At 43.2% G+C, this 14,800-nt stretch overlaps 1 protein-coding gene across 1 annotated transcript in view; it reads left to right on the top strand.

The window, feature by feature from the left end:
- The window catches only part of CPNE4 (copine IV), a 128,908-nt gene that overhangs the window by 113,673 nt on the left and 435 nt on the right, over nucleotides 1-14,800 (top strand). The window contains exons 11-14 of the mRNA XM_015413840.1: nucleotides 3,154-3,208; nucleotides 4,994-5,045; nucleotides 6,344-6,477; nucleotides 10,609-10,845. Coding sequence (XP_015269326.1) covers nucleotides 3,154-3,208; nucleotides 4,994-5,045; nucleotides 6,344-6,477; nucleotides 10,609-10,845 — 478 coding nt within the window. The remainder of the gene's footprint in view (nucleotides 1-3,153; nucleotides 3,209-4,993; nucleotides 5,046-6,343; nucleotides 6,478-10,608; nucleotides 10,846-14,800) is intronic.

The raw sequence follows: 14,800 nt of genomic DNA, 5'->3' as shown, positions 1-14,800 counted from the left end.
GCTGTGCTTATCTCAGTCTCAAAGTGGGCATGGAGTTCTCCAGGAATTACAAATGATCTCCAGACTACCCGGGAGGAAGTGGCATCTCTGGAGGGTGGACACTATGGTGTATGATATAGACTAGGAGAAATATTACCCCTAGAGTGATATCACATCCCCGCTGACTCCCCTCCTTAAGCTCTGCCCTCTACAAGCCCTGTCCCCAGATTTCCAGGAATTTCCCAAGCTATAGTTGGTAACACTTGCATGTGTGTAGGTCTGCTACACAGTAAGAGTCCATTGCTGCTTTATTAACCAAGTGAATACACCAGAGTTGCTGTACAATTTTGCACATATACATAAACATTGTGCCCCCGAGAGTATTTTAGTATTCTTATGGGTTTCATTTTAAAATGGGCGTCCAAATCCTGTTCTGATCCCTCTTTGTTAGAACATGAGTTTTCAGTCTTCTTGCTCTCACTTTGTTCTTAGTCTTTTGAACATTTTCGCATATCAATTCCTGATTATTAAACAGGATTTCCCCATTTCCACCAGCTCAATCAAAGAAAAGGCAATCAGTACATGATTAACATAAAATTACATTTCACCACCTACTTTGTTTTCCATACTGCTTGTAAAGAAAGTCTCATTACAGTGTAAAATGTGCTAGGCTACCCCTTATCTCTGAGAGCTGCTAGCAATACAAAGCTCTACAGTTTACACAGTTGCATTCTACTGAGGGCAGCAGTAACATACTATAGGAGAGCACTTGTTTTGTGTAAAAATTGTACTTGCACATTGCACTTGTAAAAACAAGCGAATGTTCTAGCATCATTTATGTCTAGTATGCATTATAATGTTAGCTATTTCTATTTTCAGTCCCTTTCCTAGGTATGGCATTGAAAATAGCGCAACCAACATTGTGATGACCTTGTATAACAGTGTAGCCACATTTGAAATATTGTATGCAGTTCTGGTTGCCTCATCTGAAAAATGATATCATAGCACTGGAAACAGTCAGAAAGAATTGATATGATCAATGGGTTGAAGTGCCTTCCTTATGAAGAAAGTCAAAATAGTTTGGGGCTTTTTATTTGAAAAGTGCTATCTAAGACAGCAGGACATGATAGAGGCTTATAAAAGTGTACATGGTGGGAAGACAGTGGACAGAGAGAGTTTTGTCTCCCTTTCTATATTACTCACATTTTAGGTAATTTAATTAATCTGATGGGCAAAAGATTAAGGAACAGATAAAAATGAACTTTTTAATACAATTCATAATTAGTTTGTAGAAATAGCTCCTACTAAATGGCCACTAGCTTAGATGGTTTTGAAAGGAGATTAGAAGGTTCATGGAGGATGGATCTACCAACAGGTAAGATCCATGGCGGCTGGATGGTCTGGTATCTACAAATTCAGAGAAAGCACACCATTTAATATCAATTAATGAATGGAGCTGGAAACGGGGGGGTTCTGGTCTTCATGGTGGCATCTGTTTGACTGTTGTGGGAGACAGAATGCTTGCCTTAAATTGTCCTTGGTCGTGATACAGTAGAGCTGTCCATACATTCTAAATAGTATTCAGTATTCAGTTTGTAGAAAATACTAAAGCTGCAATTCAACGCACACTTACTTGGCAGCAAATCTCACTGAGCTCAATGGGACTTATTCTCAATAAAAACTACTTAGGATCTGGTTTCGTGTCCAGGTCAGGTTGTATGTCAATCTGTTCTTTCAAAGACATCCAGTGGACCTATTTATTTATTTTATTAGACTTTTATTCCACCCTCCCCATAAGCGGGTTCAGGGCTGTATATAACAGTTATCCATAAAATACATATAAAATCCGGTAAGTAATTTAAAATAAAAAAGTAAAGGTAAAGGTTCCCTTGCTCGAAAGCCAGTCGAATCCAACTCTAGGGTTGCGGTGCTCATCTCCGTTTCAAAGCCGAAGAGCCAGCGCTGTCTGAAGACGTTTCCGTGGTCGTGTGGCCGGCATGACTAAACACCAAGGCGCACGGAACGCTGTTCCCTTCCCACCAAAGCGGTCCCTATTTTTCTACTTGCAATTTCTTGCTTTCGAACTGCTAGGTTGGCAGGAGCTGGAACTAGAGACAGGAGCTCACCCTGTCTTGCGGCACCCGGGTCTTGAACCGCTGAACTACTGACCTCCCACAGCCTGCAGTTCAGCGTCTTAAACACTTGAGCCACCGCAGCTCCACATTTAAAATACAATCCTATAAAAACCTAGCACCCATATGGCGCCATAATACAATAGTAGCCCCCCCAAAAAATTTTTTTACTTTAGTCTTTTCCTAAGACACTGTTGGATACCTAAACCATTCCAAAAAGATGCTGAGTATATCTGCTGCTTTTCATGAAACAACTAAGGGAGGAAAGTCCACAAAACCTTCAGGGTCCTTTTTTCACTGGTGAGTTGCCGTGGTACTAACAACCGTGGCATTTTCTTGTTTAGTACACAGAAAGGAAACTGAATCAGTGAAACAGCAGCTTGCACAGTCCTACCCAGTCGGAATTAAGTGATAATGTTGTCCCTGTTAATTTTCGTGGCCTGCTTTGAGAAAGTTTGCTGGATATTGGTGGAATGAAAGAGATCTTAGATTAGCTTTTAGCCTTTACTTGGCACTCTTTACAGACCAAGCACTGGCGGCGGATACCGGCCTTGTAAAACAGGAATAGTCTGGGTAATATGTGACAATCAGCATGCCAAAAAAGAGAGATAATCAGAACAGGAAATCCATGAAAGCAACTGTGAGGAAGGAGCCGGGGATAATAATATCTATGCTTCATATTCTTTGGATAAACATACTGTGGACATGGAGGTGGAGGAACAAGTTTCTTTGTACATAGTCCCTTTCAGTGGTTTTACCACACCTACGGGGAAGAACTCACAGCATGTGAACCTCCCAAAATATGGGAACACCCTGCCCCTTTCAAACAAAATGACAGCCACACATATTGGGAGGACCGTGTGCAGCATCTTCTCCCCATCTGTGTGGTAAGACATCACAACTGAATAGGGCCATAAAAAGCAATGAATGAATGTCATGCCCGAGGTAACTAAGTTCTTCTACTCAGGAATGTTTTCATGAACAAATCAAATTGATTTAATGTAAGAAAACATCATGTGTTACTATTGTGTTTTGTCTTCAGCGATAAAATGTTCCCAGTCTATGGTTTTGGAGCCAGGATACCTCCGGACTATAAAGTAGGTGTACAGGTGAATCTTTCTCATTCTCTTAGTGTATATAGCACAATGTAGGGGTCGCTGGTGAGAAATCACTCTGAGTCTCTCTGCTCAAATTACATAAATGCAGGGGTCATTTCCTGCAGGAGCTCCGGCAGTAAAGAGCCCAGGGGGCGGGCACATGCAACAAGCCCCGCCCCGTTCCCAGCAGCCCCGGGCCACAAGGAGCAAGAAGCAGCCAGGTAAGTTGCAGAGCCCCCCCCCCCCCCACACGCGACACCGACAACCTTTAAGGTTTATTCAGGTACAAGCTCTCCCTCCTCTGTGAGGGCAGGTCTGTGTGTCCCCCCCCCCAATAGCTAGCAATCCAAAAGAGTCCAGTAGAGCTTGAGTAATGGGTGTTGCCTTCTGACACACTTCCGGTGATGTCAGGGGGTGTGGCATATGCAAATAAGTTATGCTAATGAGTTATGCTAATGAGCTCCTGCACCTTTTTCTACGAAATGACCCCTATATAAATGTATGCTTAATTAGGAGTTGCAAACCCAGGTTGTGCCATCGGAGATAATCTGAAGGCCTCTGGCATGTCACATGGCATTATTAGTTAACAGAGTCCCCATGCCACTCAATTTTACTTCCCGTTGATACAAAAATTATTTTTAGAAAACTACATGTTTGATAGAATCAATAGCACACTCATTTTTCATACAGAACAAAGGTACATGTGTGGTCGTGCCTCATACATCTTTGCATGACATGAAAGGGGTAGAAAAGCTGCTGCAGTAGTTTTAAAGGGGAAGGATAAGCTAGTGATTAGGGTTGCACTGGAGGAAGAGCACACAGCTACTTTTAATTGTTTGGACAATGACTGGTCACTCCCAAGTGATCTTCTGGCTACTCCTGTTCTAAAAGATGGAAACAGTGTCATTGCTGGGAGAAATATGTTTGTGAATGCACTGGGATGAGCTATCAATTTTTTTGTGATTCAAGGAACAGGACCCAGGAGCGTAGTGCTCCCGAGAAAGAACGGGGCACAAAGTGGCCAGGAAAGAATATTGTATAATTTTTTAAAAAACTGACAAAGTATTAATTTGAAATGTTACTCTTTTTTAAAAAAAACTTGAAAGACATGTCGCTGGAGGGATATGTACTCATCTAATACCAATATTCGCCCACAAGCATTTACAGGAATGCTAAATTACATATACATGCACATATAGACTGGAATTAGCTTGCCTCAAACTGTGATTGTGGATGGAGTAGTATAATACCCAGAGGTCATTTCAGGGGGGGGATTGCGGGGGATCGCAGTTCCCCTGGGTGAGGTACAGGGGGCGGGGCACATGATGTTCATGGGGCTCGGCAGTGGAGCTGCAAGGCCGGTGGCGGCAGCCGGGACCATTGGGAGCGGGGTGTGTGGTCTTACGACACACTTCCGGTGATGTCAGGGGGTGTGGCATATGCTAATGAGTTATGCTAATGAGTTCCCCTAGCTCTTTTTCTATGATAATACCTGTTATTAATTTGGCTAGCTCCTCCAGTCAGAGATCTACAAACAGAGCAGTGTTTCTCTAATGATTCAGTAATGCACAAGCAGTCTACACCCATGCATAATGAAAGCCCCACAGCTGTGAAGCGGTCAAACACATGCATGTGAAGAAAAAATATTGTGCTTTGAAAACACATGTGTTAGTGATTCTTCGAATGAAGATAGCTTGTTTGAACTGTATATCTGCTACTGGAAAACACCTCTGTCACTTTGCTAAACTAAAATTGTATTTAATTTGGGGTTTGTGTGTTCTGTAGGTCTCTCATGATTTTGCAATCAACTTTAATGAAGACAACCCAGAATGTGCAGGTAACAGTCATGTTATAGCATAACATACTTAATTTTATGTCATGTCATTTGTTGTGGCAGTTAATTAAGCTCTCTTAGATGTGAAAATAGATGAGGCAGAAATAATGGTTACAGTGGATAGACACCCTTCCAGAGAATGAAAGGCAGAACATAAAATTTTCTTCTGCTATAATCAGCATTAAACTGTTATTTCAATCAGCTAGTTAATTAGTTATAAAGGGTAATTTATAAGTCAATGATCAGTTGAACAGACCAAATGAGAACAATTATATGACCAACTATTGTAAGAATGAATTGCAGAGGATTGTTTTATCTTTCTTGACTGAGTCACCTTGAAAGGTGATAAATATTTTAAATAATGAAACACACGGTGAATATATATTTTCTATAAGAGCCAAGGATTCCTGTTTTTCTGATGTGCCAAGTTACTTTGATAACTATGGGCTTGTACCAGAAAGCTGTAAGCTTCAAATATTGTGTACGTTTGACTCCCTGAGGAAAAAGAGGGGTCATATCTACTCTTCCTACTTGAATCAACACATGGTGGCTGGGGACTAGGACAGAGGATGTGATCACCCTTCCAAGTTCACCCTACATCCTTGAGATTTTGGAGGTGGAGCCTGGGGAGGGTGGGGATTGGGGAGGGGACCGGCTTCAGCAGGGTATAATGCCAGAGAGACCAACTTCCATATCCGCCATTTTCTCCCTGTGATCTGATCTCTGTCAGCTGGAGACCAGCTGTAATTCCGGGTGATCTCCAGCCTAATTTAGAAAGTATAACCAGAACTGCCGCTGATTACTTTGTTTCTAAATATTAGACCAACTGGAACAAGGGAGAAAGAAATGCTACCAAGTCATCGCTATCTAGTAATTAAGGATTTACAGTTGTGAAATATGAATAATTGCTGGTATCCAAATGTCCGTTTAAAACTGCTGCTGAATATAAATTGAATGCATTTGCACAGCGTGTTAAGACCATACATTTAATATCTAGAAAGCGCACATTAAATGCTGTTGGCAAAAAGAGAAGAGTGGGTTCATGAATTATATATTACATAACATCTAAAAGAGGTCAGGTCAGCAGGGGAGAGCTGCTTTGGGGGGAAAAATATCTTTCAGACTCACAGCTGTGCAGAATAAATTGGCAGGATAGTAGATCAGTTGCATGAGGGAAATTGCATGAATCACTTGAAAAAACTTATTCGGAAGGAATGATGTTCACTTATCTCAGAGACATTGCCCCAGATATATTTTGCTTAATAACCGGCTTGTTTAACTATTTGCCTTTTCAATGCCAGGGATTCAAGGAGTTGTCGAAGCCTATCAGAATTGCCTCCCGAAGCTTCAGCTGTATGGGCCTACGAACATTGCGCCCATCATTCAGAAGGTGGCGAAATCAGCATCGGAGGAAACCAACACAAAGGAGTCTTCGGTGAGGATCAGAGCAGGCTGCAAGCTAGGCGGAGCTTCCTGTGCCTTTTGGCTCTGGTGGCCTTCTCAAAAACATGTGACGTCGGTTAATTAACCTGTCTGAATCTGTGTAGCGGCGAGAGTGTCGTACTACTAGGAATCTGGGAATCCCGGGTTCAAATCCCTGCGCTGCCTTGGAAGCTTGCTGGGTGTCCCTGGGCCAGGCACATACTCTCAGCCTAACCTACCTCACAGGGTTGTTGTGGGGATAAAACAGATGAGAGGAGAATGATGCAAGCTGCTTTGGGTCCCCAATGGGGAGAAAGGTGGGATATAAAACAAACAAAAAACAAACAAATATTTACCACCCTAGTTAAAGCATGGTAAGGGGGGACGGTATTGGAGTGCACACTGATTCTTGCTGCCAGTACAGAACCAGGTTTCTGTGTGTGCATGTAGCTATTAATAACACACATATGAATGAATGTAAGCTCAGATATGTATTTTTAAACCCTTGGTGGGAAGACATGAATGGTGTCCCTTTAATTATCTGTACTTTTTTAAACCTGATATGCCCTTGTCCCGCTGAGATCATAAGCCTCTGTGTGTGTATAAAGTGCTTTCATGTCACAGCCAACTTATGGTGACCCTGGAGGATTTTCAAGGCAAGAGATGGTCAGAGGGGTGGTTTGCCATTGCCTGCCTCTGCATAGTAACCCTGGATTTCTTTGGTGGTCTCCCATCCAAATACTCACCAGGGCAGACCCTACTTTAGCTTTAGGGCTGCCAGGTGCCTCCTGGCAACTGGAGGGGGAAGGGGGGGACTTACCGGGAGCAGCAGGGAGGCCCATCCAACGTTCAGCGACATGTCCACATCACTTCTCACGTGAACTGGAAGTGATGTCATCACATCTGGGACATTGGGCGACACTCTAGTATTTGGGCAAAAACTCTGTGGTAAATTTGGCCTCTACCATAGAGGTTTTGCCCAAATACCAGAGCATCACCCCAGTGTCCCAGATGTGTGAATATCAGAGCTGTAGCTAGTGCGGGGCATCCAGGCCATGCCCCCTCCCGAATTTTTAATGCCTCCAACCAAATCTTAGAACCCACCCCACCAGAAATGTGTGATTTCCACTGCTGAGTCCTTGGATAAGCTGGCAGTGGCCCCTCCTCGTTTCTTCCTTCCAGCATATTTCCATAGTAGCCAGCAGCTCCTTGCTTCCCATTTCCCACAGTCGGCAGTGGGGGGGGGTTTATAAGCTGCCTTATATATACGGGGGGGGATTGATTGAAGTGTGCAGCCAGCTGCTTGCTTGAAGGAACAGTAGGGCAGGGGGAGGGAGGCTCTATTTCCAGCTCTCGGCAGCTTGCCTGGCGCTGGATGAGAAACAGAGGAGACTGTAGGTTTTCTGGTGGGGGGAGGGAGCCCTTCCTCCAGCTCTTATTTATTTATTTTTGTGATGTTGGAAATGACATCATGCCCCCTGGTGCCACCCCGAACATTTTCACACTACGGGCCCGGATGACGTCACTTCTGGGTCACGTGGACAGTGATGTAGACATGTCACTGTATGTCGGATGGATCACCCTCTTTTGGGGGGGTTAGTTCCCCCCACCAGCCAGCTGATCAGCAGCACAGAGGCGGGCCTGGCAGCGAGGGACCCCCACCTCCACCAGGGAGGTCTGGCAGCTCTGTCTAGCTTCCAGGATCTGATGAGACCTGGGCTCGCCTGGGCCATCCAGGTCAGGGCAAGGGAACGTACTTCCCAGTGGGGCTTACTCCTGGGTAGGTATAAATAGGATCGGGTTTTAGTGTCCCATTGCAAGTAGGAATGAGTACTTTTGTCTGGTTCCTTTATTATTTATTTATTTATTTATTTCAGCTTACTACCCCGCTCTAACCCCCTAAGGGGTCTCTGAGCGGCTACAGTTACTCATTTATCCCTAACCTATGGCCACAATTATTAGGGGTGGGGACAATCCCTACCGGCACCCAGTGGAGGGGTTTTTCTCCCAGGTCGGCTACGTCGACTTCGGCGTCACTCGGCTTCTGGCTCCTTTCTGGCGGTCTTTCAGTGGCGGATCGGTTGGGCCCTTCTGTCACACAGCATGCTCCAGCGCGGCCTTGGCTCAGTCCTCGTAGCTCCGCCCCACCTGCGCCATCCACGCTCGCGTGTCGTCCTGGCTCCGCCTCTCCGCCGACGTTCCCAACATTCACAGTGCCACCTTGATTCTGATGTAACTATGAGAATTCCTGAATTCTAAACTGGTGCAAACTTTCCTTTAAGGATCAGTTCATTCAGTTGTGTCTTTCCCCCTTCATAAAACCTTTTTTAAAAGAACAAAGAGCAGTCTAGATCTTACGTTGTGTTTGACTTCATAAAGATCATTTTATGTGGTGTTCTGCTGATATAGCAGCCTAGATAACTTGGCTTAAACCAAACTCGTTAGCGCTTGGGAAGCTAAGCAGGGTTAGCCACAGTTAGAAACCTCGATGGGATACCACCGAGGAAATCCAGGCTTGGTACGCAAACTGGGGTTGCTACTGCAGTCTTCAGGCAGACATGTGTTGGCTAGCTTGCCACTTAAAGCTGCCTGTCTAGCATCAACCTGAGCCCAGGCCTTCCCCATTGTGGCTCCTGCTCTATGGAATGGGCTCCCTGAAGAGGTATGGAGCGCCCCCCTCCTTGGAGATCTTCAGGAGACCCTGCAAGACTTTCTTGTTTATCTGGGATTTTGAGAGGTTCGAATTGGCAGGAATCTTTTGAGGCAAGAGGAAGAGAGAGACTTGGAGTTGTTATTTTATTTTGGTTTTAACTGGAAATGTTTCTTAATTATCACTATAAGCCACTCTGAACCATGAGGAAAGGCAGGATCTATATGGGTAGAGAGAGTGGGCAATGGCAAACCACCTCTGCTGTTGCCTTCCCTGGAACGTCCCAGTATTGGGATTGCCATGAATCTGTTGCAACTCAACAGCACATTCTTCTTTACTGAAATATACACATACTTTTGTCTACTGGTAAAACTCTGCCCCACCCCCCAAATCTTGGAGCAATCACATGTGTAATTACAACAAGACAGCTTTCTTGTACATTAGGCATGTGGATAAGGGAAGTGAGTGGAAGGAGCTGAATTCTGCAGAAAACTCTACATACTTACCGCTCTATATAAAATTCAGGAAAAAAATTTGAAACAACAGAGACTTATCTGTTCATCGGTTCCACTTCGGAGGGGAAAATGTAATCCAGAACTCCAAAATCTGGGGAGAAATTCAGATGAGAATTTTCAAAGCATTCTTAACTAAAGAACAAGTTGATTTAATTGTGGCTAACACTGCAATCCAATGCAGCGTTACTCCAGTCTAATCTCATTGATTTACATGGGTTATAACCCCGAGTAATTCTGTGTAGGACTACTCTGTAAATTCCATTGCTTTCAATGTGACAGTGATGACTACCTTTATCAGTGCTGGGGCAACAGTTTATAGGTTATTCCATCTTTAGAACAATTTGTACATCAGCGATTGACAACTACATTATACATCTGTCTAAAGTTGTGTATTGGGTAAATGAACCATTGATATTACCTCCCTGCACTGTGACTGATTCCAAATGTTCCATTGGTACCCAACAATGTCTGGGGAGAAGCTGTGGCTCAGAGACAGAGCATCCACTTGGTGTTCAGAAGGTCCCGGGGTCAATCCCTGGCATCTCCAATTAAAAGGATCATGTAGTAGTTCTTGTAAATAAACCTGTACTTGAGATACTGGAAAGGGTCTGACTCGGTATAAGACAGCTTGACGTATGGTCGCTACATCCCTGTTAGACACAGGAGTGATCATAATAAGGGTGTTTTTGTCAGACATTTCCCAAAGATTTTCTGAAGGGTGGGTGGAAGATAATCAACATAAGTGGTTTCATGAGTCTTTCTAGAAAGCAAATTCTGCTGCAATATCCATTCATGGTAGGCAATCACTGTATGTTAGGACTGTATTTAATTTTGTATTTATTCTAACCCCCCCCCCGATGAAATACCTAAAATACTAAATAAAAGCCATTCAACAAACCTCTAAGGTACATATTTAGCCTAGTGGTGGTTAGGAATGCAAATAGATTAGTATTTTGATTTTCCTCTTCACAACCTTTAGCAATATTTCATCTTGCTCATTCTGACGGATGGCGTCATCACAGACATGGCCGACACCCGTGAAGCCATTGTCCACGCTTCCCATCTCCCCATGTCGGTCATCATCGTTGGAGTTGGAAATGCCGACTTCAGTGACATGCAGATGCTTGATGGAGACGATGGGATCCTGAGATCTCCCAAGGGAGAGCCTGTTCTTCGTGACATTGTTCAGTTCGTGCCATTCAGGAACTTCAAACATGTAAGATTAATTTTTAACCTTTTTCACTTTGGGGGAAGGTGTTTTTCCTTAGTCCAGCTGTTCTCAAGCTGTGTCTTGGTGAGGTTCCCTAAGTTATGAAAACAAGAAGGTGACTGCTCAGGTGGCCAAGCAATTAGGCCTCATCCACACAGCAAAGATTTTCTGTGTCTTTTTCATTGCCACTGGGAATGCGGAGGCATTTGCAGCATCTATGGAGCAGCCACATGGTAGTTTCCTCCAAACTCCTGCAGCTACCATTTCTTCTCCATGACACCAGTATGTTAATTACTGTTTTTTTAAAAGAAAAGTCCTCCCCAAACACTCCAGTAGGGGGGGGGGGGGGCTGGTGGCACTGATGTGGGCAAGATCTGCAAAAAATGCAAACTTTCCTGCATTTTTGCACACATGCATGCCAACATGGTTTGACTGTAATTTTTCCCAAAAGGCCATAGCAAACCACATTTGGGAAAGAAGATCACAGCAAAGTGGGGGAAACATGGAAAGTGGACAATTAGAGGGGACAGGGTATGGATGCTCTAAAAAAACCTTCTCTGGTTTTAGACAAAAACCAACAAGTCCTGCATGGAAGTATTCTAAAGGTTAACGCAAAAAGGTGAATGACCCACACCTTCTCCTTTTTTTGCTGTATGAATATTCCTTCCTCAAGTTTCAATTCAAAGTCTACATTTTCAGATAAATGCACTGAGAAGCAACAAACCAACCGGGTCAGCCATTGTTAATGCAGTCTGTGATTTTACTTTGGTTTTTTTTAAAAAAACAAGACACATCTGGGCCTTGTCATATATCACAGTTCTGCTCCTACCACTAATCATGGTGTGCAGCTTTTCACCGGAGGCACAGTGTTTTGGAGAAAGCACTGAAACTGGAGTTATTCACGAGTTGGAGCTAGACCTACTTTCAGTTTATTGCTGATTTGCTTCTGGGAAGAACCAGGAAGCCCAGCGGCATCTAGTATCATTTTCAGTTCAGTTTGTTTTGCGATTTTCCCAACAAAGTTAAAATAATTATTTCTGATTATTGATGTATGATGATGTTGGAATTCTGGCTGAATACTGTATTCCAGCTAACTAGGAAGTATGGAGGGAAGGATTTAAAACTGGTAATTTAAACTAAATTATGGGTTCCTTCACACGCGTGTGCGTGCACAATACAGTCCATGTGTCTAATTTTAACTGATTTTAGGCTATGCTCAGTGATAAACATGAGGTATCTCAGTAAAATGGCAATGTCTAATCTGTGCTCTTCCTATTTACTTTTTACCTGAGTTGATGTACAGCTCAGTAAGCTGCTCTTCACCTAAACCACTGTCCAGCTGGAGAAGTTGTTTCCTTCTCCAATGGCCGTAGCCTTGATCACTTCCATCCCACCCGCTAATTAAGATCAATTTTTCCACCATTTTTGTGTCCCCCCCAATAAAAACCAGGTGGGTGGCAACCAGAGCCAGGACTTTCTCAGTGGTGGCACTTAGTCTGTGAAGTGCTCTCCCCATAGAAATTTGACCAGTGCCCATTTTCCTGTTTTTTCAGCAACAGGTTATTTATTTATTTATTTATTTTGCGACTTGTATCCCACCCTACACATAGTGTCTCAGGGCGGCTAACAATTAAGATTTAAAAATATAGGACAAAAAAACAATGTTACATATTAAAAACGGTGCTACAATAAATTACTTAAAATACCCAAGATGCGCAACAATCGCATTGATGGCAGATTAATGACACTTACTTTGCCAAGTCTTTTATCTGAATGTCCATCCTCAGCACAGTTTGTTGCTTTATTGCCTAGGCCATTTTATTATTTGTTTTATGACCTGTAGATTATTTTCATTTGGCTGGCTTTGTTTCTATAGTTTTATGCTGATCTTGTGATTACCCTTGGGTTTTATTGGAGGCTTTTGGCTTTTGTGTTATGTCTTCATGTTTACATAGGTTGAGGACATTTTACAATTCATTGCTCCTGGTAGGTTATTTTTATGACTTACTGGAGGAGCCAAGCCATGCGTGTGTTCACAAATTTATTCAAACTACGTTAGTATGTCTCTGAAATTTGGGTGTGGGGTTATCTCAATACTCATCATTTTACAGAATCTAATTGTATTTCCTTTATTTGTGGTTTGTCTTTCTCACTGAGACTCAAGGCAGATCACATTGACACACAGATCACATTAACACATTGACCTGTCATTATTTACCATGCCATTGCCTGTCCCCCACATTTGGAGAGATCCTTTTATAGCTATTTGTATTCTATTTGGCATTCTTTCTTTATTTTCTTGTGCTGGTAGCAGGAATTACAGAGGCGATCTAATAGTCCAGTCTCTCATGGTGTGTATGGATATAAAATCTACATGGTCTATTACAGAAAATGAAACAGGAAGAAATTGCTTTCCCCCCCCCAATGAGATTAAAGTTGAGAGGGAGTGTGAGTGCATCATTGATGTCTAAGTTATTTTGACTTCAGTAGAATTTAATCATGCAGAACTGGGTTGGAGGAATTATCACCCTGTAGAATAGTATCTCAACCAAGACTTAATTTGTTTAAGGGGCTGTGGGTTTTTCCCCCACACACACGAGGCTTAAATCAGTTTATGATGCAGACATAACTTGAACTGTCCAAGAAAATATATTGCATTAGGGCCAGACCTAGCCATTCTGGCCTATACATGATTACCCCTCAAAACAGCCGACCTGCATATCCTCTTCCCCTTCCCCCTCCAAGTTCTAACTTGGAGCAATGCAAATTGCAAATGATAAACCAAGGAAGTAAAGTAGTGCAGAGAACCACACAAAATTATGATGTCATAGTGGGGGTTTTTTCATTGTTAAGGTTCAGTTCTGACATCAAACAAACAAACCAGGATTTTGTCTTAATAGACACAAATCTGACAATTGTTGGGTTTTCTCCCTTCTTCCTTTCCAGTCTCTTCAAGTTGCATGTCAAGACTGAATTGGGTCCAGCTTTTTGCAGTGTCAAAACACAGGCACCTTCATTAATGGAGGTTTGCTTCTTTCCCAGTGGCCAGGGCTTAAATGCCACTTACTCCAAAAGAAACAAGCCTCAGTTTGTTGCAGCGCCACATTTGAATGTCATGACAAATTAGTGTGTGTTCGAAGACTTTCATCTTCATTCTTGGTATGCTGCAAAAGAGGAGGAGACAGGAAGCATGCAAGCATAGCAGTTATCCAGATTCATGCACAAACAGACTTGGGTTTGGGCCAATGCTCCCTCTAAGCTGTGGCGTCTTGTGAGCAAGAATTCTACTTTGTGAGCTACTGGCATTAAAGTTGTGAGTGAGTGATTTGGCTGCTGCATAAATTAGTTTGCTCTGGAGCCATCCTTCCTGAGCGAAGACAAAAATGTATGAGCCGGGGACTAGAAAACTGTGAGCTAGCTCACACTAACTCAGCTTAGCGGGAACACTGGTTTGAGCATGTTTGTTTGGGTTTGTTTGTGAAGTCTGAATGAACTACTGTAAATAAATGTTAAAGGGCAGAAGAGAGGAAGAGACACCTGACTTAGCCTTAAAAGAATCTCTCTTGCACTTTCTGTCCTACTCTAATTCATTCCTTTTACTAATCAGGAACAAGGATGTAGATGAGGCCTCAGCCATTTGAAATACTCATAAAAGGATGTAGATGAGGCCTCAGCCATTGGAAATACTCATAATCAGAGGGCATTTCGTAGAAAAAGAAGTGCAGGAGCTCATTAGGATAATTCATTAGCATAACTTACTTGCATATGCCACACCCCCTGGCATCACCGGAAGTGTGTCAGAAGGCAACACCCACCGCTCAGGCTCCACTGGACTGTTTTGGATTGCTAGCTATGGGGGGGGGGGGAAGGTGCAGATCTGCCCTCACAGAAGAGGGAGAGCTTGTACCTGAATAAAACCTGGTCTTAAAGGTACCACTGGACTGTTTTGGACTGGGGGGGG

The sequence above is a fragment of the Gekko japonicus genome, unplaced genomic scaffold (genome assembly GCF_001447785.1).
Source record: "Gekko japonicus isolate JY-2015 unplaced genomic scaffold, Gekko_japonicus_V1.1 scaffold981, whole genome shotgun sequence".
NCBI lineage: Eukaryota > Metazoa > Chordata > Lepidosauria > Squamata > Gekkonidae > Gekko > Gekko japonicus.
The sequence above is the reverse complement of the archived record's forward strand: the minus strand, read 5'-3'. Positions and strand labels throughout refer to the sequence as shown.